Genomic DNA, 14,371 nt, shown 5'->3' on the forward strand with positions numbered 1-14,371 from the left:
CTGTTTTGATATATGTACACATTCCTCTCAGAAGGAATAGGTACCGTATTCACACAAGTTGATTCCACTTTCTTGTGCAACCAATGGTCTTTGCCAAATAATTCTGCACCACAGTATTAGGAGTGCATACAGGGTGCAATGAGTGTGCTTTGACACACCCTAATCACTCCGTATGCATTGCCATATTGCTCTGTTGCCGGCGGAGAGGTGGTAAAGATCTCCCTCTGACCTGCTCTGCCATAAAATAAGTACTTCTGCACTTCTCTTTCATTGTGCCGGTGGGCAGATGGGAAAAATATCCTATAGACTGCCATAAGAGAATTGTGAAAGCACTTCCCTTTCATTCTGAATCTGCAGGCAAAGAAATAATGTGTCGGTTGAGAGAGCAAAAAGATCTCTCTGACCGGCAGAATGCCACAAGGGAGAGTGGTTTTCGGGGATCTCATACAACAGACATTCATTTTCATGCAGCAGGTGCTCATTCTTATGTGCAGGATCATGAGCATAGAAACCTAACCAGACAGGCAAGGACAATAGTGCGCACGCAGATGAGTATTGGTGCATACGTGCGGGCATAAACAAAGGCGTACATGTGCGCACACATTCACAGATCGCAGTCTATTTAAACTGACAGTCTGTCTGGCCTTGGTGCTGGATAGTATTCAGCTGTGGTTCCTGTGTTCCTGGTTCTTGAAAGTCTTCTAACTTTGTTCCTGACCCAGATATGTCTGACACCTCTCTTGGATCACCTCTGCATGTTATATCTGCTGCTCGCTTGTGTTACTCACCTCGGCATGGATTTCTGACTACGTCTCCACCTCCTGACTTGGTACCTCGCTGACAGCACATTACCAACTTCTGCCTGTTTCTGACCTTGAACTTAATCTTGGCCCTGCACCTGTCTGCCTGGCTGCTGCAGAACAAGGCTTGTGACCAGACTTCAATACTACCACTGGAAGGACTTATGTGTTTCCAACCTTCAGCTCACTCCAACAGCTTCCTGGCCCCTGTGCCCTTCCACTGACCTAGCACCTAATCACCCTAATCACTCCGTATGCATTGCCATATTGCTCTGTTGCCGGCGGAGAGGTGGTAAAGATCTCCCTCTGACCTGCTCTGCCATAAAATAAGTGCTTCTGCACTTCTCTTTCATTGTGCCGGAGGGCAGATGGGAAAAATATCCTTCCCATAAGAATTGTGGAAGCACTTCCCTTTGAGTGAGTGAGGAGAAGATGGCCCCCACCCGTCTCCATACCATTGCAGGGCGGGAGCAGCATCAAAACGTTGCTCTCTTCCACCCATAGCTCTCAAAGCAACATTTTTTTTTTTTTTATTGCATTTTAGTGTAAATATGAGATCTGAGGTCTTTTTGACCCCAGATCTCATATTTAAGAGGTCCTGTTATGCTTTTTTCTATTACAAGGGATGTTTACATTCCTTGTAATAGGAATAAACGTGACACTTTTTTTTTTTTTAAAGAACAGTGTAAAAATAAAAAGTAAAAAGTAAAATAAATAAGAAAAAAAAATTTAAACGTGTCCCGCCCCGCCAAGCTCTCGTGCAGAAGTGAACACATGCATGAGCAGTGCCCACATATGAAAACAGTGTTCAAACCACACATTTGAGGTATCGCCGCGATCGGTAGAGTGAGAGCAATAATTAGCCTTAGACCTCCTCTGTAACTCAAAACATGCAACCTGTAGAATTTTTTTAAATGTCACCTATGGAGATTTTTAAGGGTAAAAGTTTGTCCCCATTCCACAAGCGGAATGAAGCATGACATGTAAGGTATCAGTTTACTTGGCGTAACATTATCTTTCACAATATAAAAAATTGGGCTAACTTTACTGTTGTCTTATTTTTTCCAAAAAAGTGCGCTTGTAAGACCGCTGCACAAATATGGTGTGACAGAAATTATTGCAACAACCGCCATTTTATTCTCTAGGGTGTTAGAAAAAAACAATTATAATGTTTTGGGGGTTCTAAGTAATTTTCTAGCAAAAAAATGCTTTTAACTTGTAAACAACAAATCTTAGAAAGAGGCTCGGTCCTTAAGTGGTTAAGTGCTATATTATTTATTTCTTTTTGCTGCAAGGCAGCCCCGGTTAGAAGGACATTGCACACGTGTGCACAGATGTGCTAAAGGGCTCTTTTGTGCTTCGAGTCCTGGCAGATACCTTTGGTACATTTGCTTATGTGTGGGTTTCCACTTCCAAGTGCTCAAAGACGTCTCAGTGAAGATCTGGGACCTACTTCACTGCACATGTGTGAGCAGTCCCAAAGACTGGACAGAGCTTTTGTCGCATGCACCAGAAAAAATAGCGCGTTGGTTGTGGTGGTGGGGTGGTAGGCAGTGCCACGATCAAGGGGGCTGAAATTCCTCATTAACCACTTCAGCCCTGGAAGATATGGTTGCTCAATGACCAGAGCACTTTTTACAATTTGGCACTGCGCTGCTTTAAATGGTAATTGCGCGGTCATGCAAAAAAAAAACAAATTGCGTCCTTTTTTCCCCACAAATAAAGCTTTCTTTTGACAGTATTTGATTGCCTCTACGATTTTTATCTTTTGCAAAATAAACAGAAAGACCAAAAATTTTGAAAAAAATGATATTTTCTACTTTTTGTTATTAAAAAAATCCAATAGACTCAATTTTAGTCATAAATTTAGGCCAAAATGTATTTAGCCACATGTCTTTAGTGAAAAGAATGTCAATAAGTGTATATTTATTGGTTTGCGCAAAAGTTATAGCGTCTATAAACTAGGGTACATTTTCTGGCATTATGCAGCTTTTAGTTTATGACTGCCTATCTCATTTCTTGAGGTGCTAAAATGACAGGGCAGTACAAACCCTCCTCCCAAATGACCGCATTTTGGAAAGTAGACACCCCAAGGAAATTGCTGAGAGGCATGTTGAGCCCATTGAATATTTTATTTTTTGTCACAAGTGATGGAAAAATGACAAAAAAAAAATATTACACAAAGTTGTCACTAAATGATATATTGCTCACACAAGCCACGGTTATATGTGAAATTACACCCCAAAAATACATTCTGCTGCTTCTCCTGAGTACGGGAATACCACATGTGTGAGACTTTTTGGGAACCTAGCCGCGTACAGGACCCCGAAAACCAAGCACCGCCTTCAGGATTTCTAAGGGAGTACATTTTTTATTTCACTCCTCACTACCTATCACAGTTTTGAAGGCCATACATTTGCAAGATAGCACAAAATCCCACCAAATGATCCCATTTTGGAAAGTAGACACCCCAAGCTATTTGGCAAGAGGCATGTTGAGTACATGGAATATTTTATATTTTGCCACAAGTTGCAGAAAAATTACAAACTTTTTTTTTTTGTACAAAGTTGTCACTAAATGATATATTTCTCAAACATGCCATGGGAATATGTGAAATGACACCCCAAAATAAATTCTGCTGCTTCTCCTGTGTACGGGGATACCACATGTGTGAGACTTTTTGGGAGCCTAGCCGTGTACAGGACCCCGAAGACCAAGCATCGGCTTCAGGCTTTCTAAGGGCGTAAATTTTTGATTTCACTCCTCACTGCCTATCACAGTTTCGGAGGCCATGAAATGCCCAGGTAGCAAAAAAAAAACCCAAATGACCCCATTTTGGAAAGTAGACACCCCAAAATATTTGCTGAGAGGCATGTTGAGTATTTTGCAGATCTCGCTTTTTGTCACAAAGTTTTAAAAATTGAAAAAAAAAAATTTTCCTTTCTTTCTTTATTTTCAGAAACAAATGAGAGCTGCAAAATACTCACAATGCCTCTTAGCAAATACCTTGGGGTGTCTACTTTCCAAAATGGGCTCATTTGTGGGGTTTTTGTGCTATCTTGACATTTCAGGGCCTCCGTAACTGTGATAGGTGGTGAGGAAGTGAAATCACCATTTTACGCCCTTAGAAAGCCTGAAGGCAGTGATTGGTTTTCGGGGTCCTGTACACGGCTAGGCTCCCAAAAAGTCTCACACATGTGGTATCCCCGTACTTAGGAGAAGCAGCAGACTAGTTTGGGGTGTAATTCCACATATGCCTATGGCATGTTTGAGCAATATATCATGTAGTGACAACAACAAAAAAAGTTTGTAATTTTCCCGAAACTTGCGGCAAAATATAAAATATTCCATGGACTCAACATGCCTATCAGCAAATAGCTTGGGGTGTCTACTTTCCAAAAAGGGGTAATTTGGGAGGTTTGAACTGTCTTGGCATTTTATGCACAACATTAGAAGCTTATGTCACACATCATCCACTCTTCTAACCACTTGAAGATAAAGCCCTTTCTGACACTTTTTGTTTACATGAAAAAATATTTTTTTTGCTAGAAAATTACTTTGAGCCCCCAAAAATTATATATTTTTTTAAAGCAAAGGCCCTACAGATTAAAATGGTGGTTATTGCAATTTTTTTTTCGCACAGTATTTGCGCAGTGATTTTTCAAATGCATTTTTTTTGGAAAAAAACACTTTTTTTTATTTTAATGCACTAAAACACACCATATTACCCAAATGTTTGATGAAATAAATAAGATGATCTTATGCCGAGTACATGGATACCAAACACGACATGCTTTAAAATTGTGCACAAACTACATACATTTTTTAAAAGCCTTTAAAATCCTTTACAGGTTACCACTTTAGATTTACAGAGGAGGTCTACTGCTAAAATTATTGCCCTTGATCTGACCTTCATGGTGATACCTCACATGCATGGTGCAATTGCTGTTTACATATGACACCAGACCGACGCTTGCATTCGCCTTTGCACGGGAGCACAGGGTGACAGGGGTGCTTTTTTTTATTATTAATATTATTATTATTTGTTTTTGCTTTTTTCTTTTATGTTAATAGGTAGTGACAGGTACTCTTTTTTTAAAAAATGCGGTCTATTAGACCCTATATCTCTCCTCTGCCCTCAAAGCATCTGACCACACCAAGATTTCCCAATGGCGCTGTTTATATCTGGCGAAACCTAAGTCATGAAATGCTCGCAGCTTCCGGTTTCTTAGGCCATAGAGATGATTGGAGTCATTCTGGTCTCCGATCAGCTCTATGGTCAGCTTGCAGAACCACCGGCTGCATTCTCAGGTTCCCTGTTGGGACAGGTGAGCCTGAGAAAACTATGGTAGATGGTGGGGGGGGGACGTTCCCTCCCACTGCTTGTAAAAGTCTAGAGGCTAATTAGCTTCTAGGATTGCTTTTACCGCTGGCTGAAAATAATGATACCAAGATGATACCTAAACCTGCAAGCATCATTCTGGTATAACCACTCAAAGTCCAGCAACATACTAGTACGTTGCTGGTCCTTGTTGGGCATATATTGTAATGTTCTTTTTTTCATGCAGCCTGTGGGCTGAACAAAAAAAAGACTGATCGGTGGGTATGCCTACCATTAGAATTCCGCCCCTCATCCACCCACTTCTAATGATGGGCATACATGCACTTTTTTTTTTAACTGTGGTGGTGAAATCACCTCCTACAGCGCTGGAGTCGCTGATTTACGTATAGTGAGAGCAAGCGTTGTTGTTGTCAAGATGCATAAAAACAAAATTTTTTTAACACAATCTGTGCCTAAAAATATATATGCCGAAGCATGGGGGCAATCCACCCCTGCCCCCATGCTTCGGCATATATGCTTTTTTTTTAACTGTGGTGGTGAAATCACCTCCTACAGTACTGGAGTCATCTGCTAAGCAAGTGATGGTTAACAATAAAACAAAGTAACATTACAGTATAACAGTAAGACATACCTGCAAAGCAAATACAATAAAACTTAAAGATATTTTTATTATTAATATTATTATTATTTGTTTTTGCTTTTTTCTTTTATGTTAATAGGTAGTGACAGGTACTCTTTTTTTAAAAAATGCGGTCTATTAGACCCTATATCTCTCCTCTGCCCTCAAAGCATCTGACCACACCAAGATTTCCCAATGGCGCTGTTTATATCCGGCGAAACCTAAGTCATGAAATGCTCGCAGCTTCCGGTTTCTTAGGCCATAGAGATGATTGGAGTCATTCTGGTCTCCGATCAGCTCTATGGTCAGCTTGCAGAACCACCGGCTGCATTCTCAGGTTCCCTGTTGGGACAGGTGAGCCTGAGAAAACCATGGAAGATGGTGGGGGGGGACGTTCCCTCCCACTGCTTGTAAAAGTCTAGAGGCTAATTAGCTTCTAGGATTGCTTTTACCGCTGGCTGAAAATAATGATACCAAGATGATACCTAAACCTGCAAGCATCATTCTGGTATAACCACTCAAAGTCCAGCAACATACTAGTACGTTGCTGGTCCTTGTTGGGCATATATTGTAATGTTCTTTTTTTCATGCAGCCTGTGGGCTGAACAAAAAAAAGACTGATCGGTGGGTATGCCTACCATTAGAATTCCGCCCCTCATCCACCCACTTCTAATGATGGGCATACATGCACTTTTTTTTTTAACTGTGGTGGTGAAATCACCTCCTACAGCGCTGGAGTCGCTGATTTACGTATAGTGAGAGCAAACGTTGTTGTTGTCAAGATGCATAAAAACAAAATTTTTTTAACACAATCTGTGCCTAAAAATATATATGCCGAAGCATGGGGGCAATCCACCCCTGCCCCCATGCTTCGGCATATATGCTTTTTTTTTAACTGTGGTGGTGAAATCACCTCCTACAGTACTGGAGTCATCTGCTAAGCAAGTGATGGTTAACAATAAAACAAAGTAACATTACAGTATAACAGTAAGACATACCTGCAAAGCAAATACAATAAAACTTAGTAAAAATAAAACATTACAGTTCTAAAATACAGGAACAATAGAGAGAGAACAATAGATATAGAACAACAGAGATCAAACAATAGAGCGGACTATAGAGAGGGAACATAAGAGAGATAAAAATGAAGAAAGAAGAAAAATAAAACCACAACTATTTTTTACTTTTTTAATTTTTTTTTTTTTTTTGCACTTTTATATGATCTGTAAACTTCCAGATTAGAGCCTCACAAATAGGGATGGGCGAACAGTTCGGCCCAAGCATAAGTTCGGGCCGAACTTTTCTTGTTCGGACGTTCGTTTACCAGCGAACAAACGGGTCGTTCGACCGTTTGTTTGCCCCCCCTGAACCCACTACAAGGCATTGTGGCACTGAACAGTGCATTGCAAGCCGTGATTGGCTGAAGCAGTGAAAGCTTCAGCCAATCAGGGCACAGAGCACTGTCAAAGTCATGATTGGACACTGTCATCATGACTTTATCCAATCATGGCTCATTCCCGCCCCACAGTATAAAAGTATTCTTTCAATGGCAGCCATTTTCAGTGTGATTTTGGCATGGAGAGAGATAGAACAGGGCTCTGTTCAGTGCTATTAGTTAGTGTGCAATACTGTGCTATTTTGCTTCAATTGTTAGTGGAGAATATAAGTTTAGTGTCAGTCTAGGGATAGTGTGAGGGGGGGAAAGGAGGAGGAGGAGTAGAGTCTTGACTTGTTGCAGGAACACCTGTGAAAACTTGATGGATGCCTTGCTTCTCCCAACCCAAGTGACTATTCTGAGTAAAAGCACACGACAAAATCAACTCAAAGGAAGCTCGAGGCAATCATCTAGCCAATTCACCTGCCAAACAGACAGCTAGTGGTCCACAGGAAGTGGACAGCAGGGTGGTAGAAGAAGACCACCCCGTGCTTACCTTACAGACTCTCCCAGTGGACAGAGTTTATCTAAAAGAACTACAGGAAACAGCAAGTCCGGATGAGAAGGAAAGCTGGAAATGGAGAGGAGCAACTCTCAGAAATGGACTATTCCAGTGCAACAAGAAGCCTTGTCTACCCAGGAGTATGTACCCAGCCATGGTGCAATGGGCACATGGAGCCCACTCTTATCAACAAGCGTTGCACCAAGAGTTACTCCACTGACGACAACTTCTGAAAATCACGCATTATCTGCACCAAATGTAACCCAGGACACACAGAAAAAAACACAGAAGAAGCACCTGGCAAAAGCCCTATACCCATTCCAGAGGATGCAAATTGATCATTCTCAAGTGCCAAGAAGTGGCAGATTCGAATACGCCCTAGTGGCAGTGGTCATGACTGCCAGACCATAGCTAAGAAACTACTGAGTGAGATAGTATGTAGATTTGGGGTCCCAGAGGTGATATTGATAGATCAGGGCCCAGCCTTAACAGCAACCCTTACAAAAAAGATTTGGGCAGCACTGGGGGTTCAGTTGGCACTACACACCCCATACCACCCTCAAAGTAGCGGGAAGGTAGAAAGGATGAATGGGACACTAAAAAATACAGGATGTTAAAGATGGCCCAAGAGACTAACATGAGTTGGCCAGACAGTTTGCCCATTGCCCTATTCAGTGTCAGACACACCCCCGGGGGAAACATGCCCTATCCCTTTATGAAAATTTGTTTGCTTCAGCTCCCAGACTTGGTTGTTACTTTCCATAACAGTTACAGTTGCAATCTGATGTGTTGACTAATTATGTAACCACATTATCATGAGAATTAACCCAAATGCATGCCCAGATGTTTTCTTCCATTCCAGATCCTGAATTAGATACAGGAACACACCAACTACTGTCTGGAGATCCTTGAGCCAAGATATGATGGTCCATTGCAAGTTTTGCTGACCACAGCCACCTCAGTCAAGTTGGCCAGGAAGAACACCTGAATGCACGCTTATCACTGCAGGAGAGCGTGTTTTCGGGTGCCGCATATCCTTTTTCTGTTCGATCTGGGGGGGAGGGGCCCAGGAGGTGGCCATCACAAAAATGATAACATAATTACGTTTTGGTATAACTCTTCAGGTACACATGTGATCATCTTTACCTTAGATTACTGTGACATAGTACCTTGTCCATTTGACCCTTTATGGCAATGTCATCAGTACAGTGACATCCCTGACGGTAAGGATATATATGTATGCCACACAGACAGTTACTGGGGACAGAGTTGTGGTTCCGGGGGGGGCCAGTGGGTTGGAACACAGGGCCAGACTGGGTGACCCCAGAGTGCATTAGACAAGAAAGATGAAAATAGAAAGCCCCTGATAAGCAGAATGACTTTGCAGAAGACAGGTATTAAACCGGGTCCAATCCCTTGGTGATGTGTATTGGATCTGTGGGAATTTGAAAATCAGGACCAGATTAGAGGGAATATGGACCGGTGAATGTGTCCTTGCAATGGTCATTATGCACCCCATATCCTAACCGATGATACCCCTGATACATACATTGACCCAGCACACAGTCAGAGGAGGAAGTGAGCAGTTCTCTCCGGAAGCTTTGACCCTCGTGTGTACATAGATGCCATAGGGGTTCCAAGGGGGGTCCCTGATGAATTTAAAGCCAGGGACCAGGTAAAAGCTGGTTTTGAGTCTTTGATCCCCATAATAACTGTCAACAAGAATGTAGATTGGATTAACTACATATACTATAACCAACAGAGATGCGTAAATTACACTAAAGACGCCCTCCAGGGAATTGCTGACCAGTTAAGCCCCCACTTCCTATATGACATTCCAGAACCGGATGGCCTTGGTGTTAGCTGGGAAAGGAGGTGTTTGTAAAATCATAGGAAAAAACGGGAACCTGCTGCACCTACATTCCTGATAATACTGGCCCAAATGGTAAGGTTACTTTAGCTATAAAGAAATCAGAAGATCTGTCATTGGAGTTGAAGAAGAACTCAGGTATCACAGACCCGTGGGATCAATACTTTAGCTGGATGAGTGAGTGGCAGAAGGTGCTCGCCCAGATAGGGGTAACAGTATTAATAATCCTGTTTCTTTTAGCCCTGATTGTATGCTGTATTCTACCTTTCGTAAAAAGTTAATGAGCAAGGCTGTAGACAATAGCACACCTACATTTCTCCACCAAGAAGAAGAGGACCTCCTTATGATGGAAGATGACAAACCCTTCACTCCTCTACAGTCACTCCCTGTCCATAACCTCACAATCCTATAGGGTTATAGGGATAGATAGCGCATGACTGCACCTCTCCAGCTGTATTGAGGAGGGTAGTGAACAAGTTGCTGCCTAACTCTATATACACCCTTGGATGGGACAAATGGGACAGCTCCATCCCCTACAACTGGGACACCCCTTGGTATTACTTGGACACCTTCAAGTTTATTAAGGAGCTGGGGCTACATGGAGTGAAGCCAGACTTGTGGAAGCCAAAAACTATCCACAAGTTGATCAGAGCATCGGACATTGTTGAGACTGTTCCAGGCCTCCCTTCAGCCACTTGTAAAGTGGTCTGGAGGAACGTTTCTTCAAAGAGGCTCACCAACAGGCATGGCAATCCAAGGGGGGCTGCCACTCAGGACATTCATGCATGCCAGAAACCTGTGCAGATACAGGCACTGCCCCTTTTGCATTATCCAAGGGGAAACTGCTCTGCATGTTTTCTGGGAGTGCCCCTTTGCACAGGACCTGTTGTGGGCCTTGGAACCTGAACTCAAAGACTTTGTGCCACAGACTGCTATCACACACTTTGGTGTGTTGAACGGACTCTTCTGTGGAACTCATTCACAGGAGGACATTGACGGTGCCTGGCGGGTGCTGTGTTGCTTTAAGGACGCTTTGTGGTGCGCCAGAAAGAGCCTCGTCCACCAGTGGGAGAGGATGTCCATCGAGGACTGTCACAGACTGGTTCACAGTCTGCTCAGAGACTATCACTTGATGGACTTCAAGGAGGAAGAGGAGGTCTGAAGATTTCCCCATCCCCCCCCCTCTCCCCCGTGTATCCTTTGGCAGTTCAAATAAAGCTTCGGGCCTGTGAACTCTTTTCTCCCTCCCCTACCCCACCTTCTCCACCCCCCCCAACACACCCGTTGCACATTTGAATGTTATTAGACTGTATGACCTGACTATTGTGACATGTGTTTGAAGTAATGCTTTCAGTGTAATGCGGCGTCATGCATGATGTGATGTTTCGGGGTATTATTACTCTGCACAACACATTAGGCATCATACCGCAGGATGAATGTAATTTATTGGTATGCTTGGCGATGTATTGTTATGTAGTGTATTTAAGTGCTGCGTCGCAGTACAGATTGGATGTACCCTGTTTAAGTATTTGTTTTTTTGTATATTTTCTTGCAAAATAAAGTATACATTTTTCAATCAAAAAAACTCTATATACAGCCTAAAAGAGTTGCTGAGGAGAATGGGCCAGGCGAAGTAGGACCTTTAGTATTAGGGACAGAAAAGAGAAAATAGCCATTTTAGGGGGGACTGTGAAGGAATGTGATGTAGATAATAATAATAATCTGAAAATGTCTATTTCCTTATGTGTATACATATTTTTCTCCTTACTCATTATATAAGTATACAGGTTTGCTCTGTTCCTATATTTTCTCAAGATGGCGGGTACACCCTACATCCCACACATCAGAAGAACGCGGAACTGAAGATAAAACCAAGGACAGCCAAACCTCATTATGAAGATTCTCCATCTTCTTTTCTATCTTAACCAACGAGATGTACCTATTAGACTAACATAGCAATGACGTATTTTTGTGTATAAAACATTAGCACCGCCTTGAATAAATCAGAAGTGTAAGAAGTAACGGTGCTGAGCGTGTCTCAGAGTGTTTACTTTTATATGCATGCATATCCACACTTTCCAATTAGAGACAGCAGCAGATGATCTTGAGCTCGATTGAAGCTCTTAACCTTTTCATGCTCCCCTCTCAAAAAAATGACAAGCCAAATGTGGCATGTCAGGGGGTCACCATCACTTAAAGTGGAAGTTCCATTTTTGGGTGGAACTCCGCTTTAAGTATTAGTGGTTACTTGAAATCTATTTTTTTTCTGTCTTCTCAACTTCCTGAGCTCACATATTGTGCCCCAACTCCTACATTCATCTTAACAACAGAACTATGAATTTTGCCACTGTTAGGAAATAGTGTGCAAGGTCAGGCAGTTGACATAACAGCAATGATCAGACTTAATTTGACCTATCACCACCAACACTCAAGTTGTAGTATCCGGCATAAACAAAGTAAGCAAAAAGTGGTATCAGAAGAAAGTTACATGAGGCATAAAGGAAGTTCTGGAATATAGCGCTCATTTGTAAAAAGTCCAACAGATACAAGCCATAGCAAAAAATGGGACAAACAAACTGACGCGTTTCACACTTAACAGTGCTTAGTCATAGCTAAGCACTGTTAAGTGTGAAACGCGTCAGTTGTTTTTTAGCGGTGATCCCTTTCCCTTCCCTATCAGAAGAAAGTTATAAGACTTCTAGAGAGAAAAAAATTTATTTGGGAATATGATAATGAGGAAATTAATGAGGAAATGGGAGTCTCAGTTAAGTACAGTATGTAAGAACCTACAGAATCAAGTGATCATTATTAAGAGCTGGAAAGAGCGGTATTTTCCTTTTTCTTTGGAGTAGGTCTTCCAGTCTTCGTCTTATATGTTCATTCATTTTTTTGTTCTGGGAATGGCTCTCAGATTATAAGCGAACCCCTGTTTATGGAAGGTACGTAGAAGCACCTCCAGGTTGATCGTGTCTGTGGGGTTTGCAAGTTGGAAGGACAATTTTTGGAGCAGAGAAGTGAGGAATAGGAAGATCTCCATCCGGGCCAAACCTTCCCCTGGGCAGATCCTCTTTCCTGGAACAACCAGAGAGCAGCAGATAGAAGATATCACATGGCCACATTACAAGGCAGAAGAAACCACTGATTTTTTTTCTCTCTCTGTTTCTTACCTGTGGAGAAAGGGATCAGAGCTTCCTGTGGACGGAACTTTCCATTTTCATCCAGGAAATTCTCTGGATTAAAGTCATAGGGCGACTTCCAGTACTCTGGGTCTGATAGAGCAGAACAAAGGAGAGGAAATACGGTGGTCCCCTGTAACATAGTGACAAGGAAGACATTTATGGCACAAGCATTTTTTACGAAGATCCTACTCAGTAAATAATTTTCACATATAGAGCCCAGCATTAGATCTGTGTGTAGGCCTTGGAAACAAACTCATTGCATCTTATAGTGCGATAAACAACTTTTAGTTGGGAATTTTAGTATATTTGTATTTTTTTAGATCCCTTCATTGGTATTACTAACGTAGCTTAGGGTTCCCCCAAAAAAAGTGTCTAGGAGGCACTGTGCAGCGGGCATAGTGCAGTGCTGTGCTGAGTCAGTCACCACACAAGTTTAGCTTGCTTGATTTTAGCCAAAGAGCTGAGCACAGGCTGTTGAGTTCCATTATTTAGGAATGTCCAAGAGTTAACCAGTCGGATCCCTCCTCTAATGATGAGTTGATCTGCAAAAGACTCATACAGCATCTAGATTTTTGCTGAATTAAGCATTTTTCAGTAAGAGTTCATGTAAAAAACACACATTTAATTCTCATATAGATCATTCGTCATCATCTGTCCCAGCCCCTGTGAGAACCATTTCTCCTCCTTTGTCCTTCCACCTATGTGTAGCACCCTTCTAGATAGGGGCTAGGATTGGTTAGATTAGTGCTGGCTAACTGTGTTTAGTGGAGCTGCATTTCTTTTGCTAGGTAAATTTAGCTTGTATCACTGTAACCAGTGTGGCTGAAATTGCTGTGCTAGGTAAAATTAGTTGTGCTCACTATAATCAAAAAGAGTAAGGGACCCTAAAAGGGAAACCTTTGTACCCCCCGGTACTGTGGGACTTTGCAGGCGAACAAAACAATTAAGTATATGAGTAAAAACCTATTTGTTAATTGAAAATGCTAAAAACATGAAACTACAGACATAGATTTGTGCAAAATACTTATACAAAGTATAACAAATTCTTTTTCATGATGTATTTCTTTACACTTTTGAATACATGTTTCTCCATGAGCCTGACACATTTCAGGACAGGTGTCCCTTCTTCAGAGGCATATTGAGGAGAGAAAGTTTTTTACAGGTGTATTCTGAAAAACAGGTTAGATCAATTTAGACATAGAAAAATTCAAAACAGGAATTCATTCACACCATGAGAGCTGAGTGTGTCCAGTATACATACCAATATCCAATATTTTCAAAGATGTATGAAAAAGAGGAGGACTCTCAATAGAGAGAGATGAAGAAATAGATGTAATTATATAACCGCCAATTAGCAAATGGCAAATGTGGGCCTTCTCTGCATGACGCTCCCCCAGTGCTTTCAGTGCTGGGCAGGCGCTGTGCAGACCTGTCCCTGGGGACCCTACCCTGGATGTTCCTGGTTCATGTCCCCAGTCGGCCTCCCTTTTGTAGATAGGTTTTTCGTTTGTTTTGTTTTGTTTGAGATGTTCCGTGTGAGTGGTTGCCTTGGAGATGCTGGGCGTGTCCGAGGTGGCCAATCACACGTTTTCACATTCTCTCTGTTTTTTCCCTTCCCTCATTC

General features: G+C 42.0%; 1 protein-coding gene across 1 annotated transcript in view; it reads right to left on the reverse strand.

The window, feature by feature from the left end:
* Positions 1-12,264: 12,264 nt before the first annotated feature.
* The window catches only part of LOC141139255 (cytochrome P450 2G1-like), a 143,252-nt gene continuing 141,145 nt past the window's right edge, over positions 12,265-14,371 (reverse strand). The window contains exons 9-10 of the mRNA XM_073625212.1: positions 12,736-12,877; positions 12,265-12,640 (exon numbers count right to left, since the gene is read on the reverse strand). Coding sequence (XP_073481313.1) covers positions 12,450-12,640; positions 12,736-12,877 — 333 coding nt within the window. The 3' untranslated portion in view covers positions 12,265-12,449. The remainder of the gene's footprint in view (positions 12,641-12,735; positions 12,878-14,371) is intronic.

Source organism: Aquarana catesbeiana, linkage group LG04 (genome assembly GCF_042186555.1).
Source record: "Aquarana catesbeiana isolate 2022-GZ linkage group LG04, ASM4218655v1, whole genome shotgun sequence".
Classification (NCBI taxonomy): Eukaryota; Metazoa; Chordata; class Amphibia; order Anura; family Ranidae; genus Aquarana; species Aquarana catesbeiana.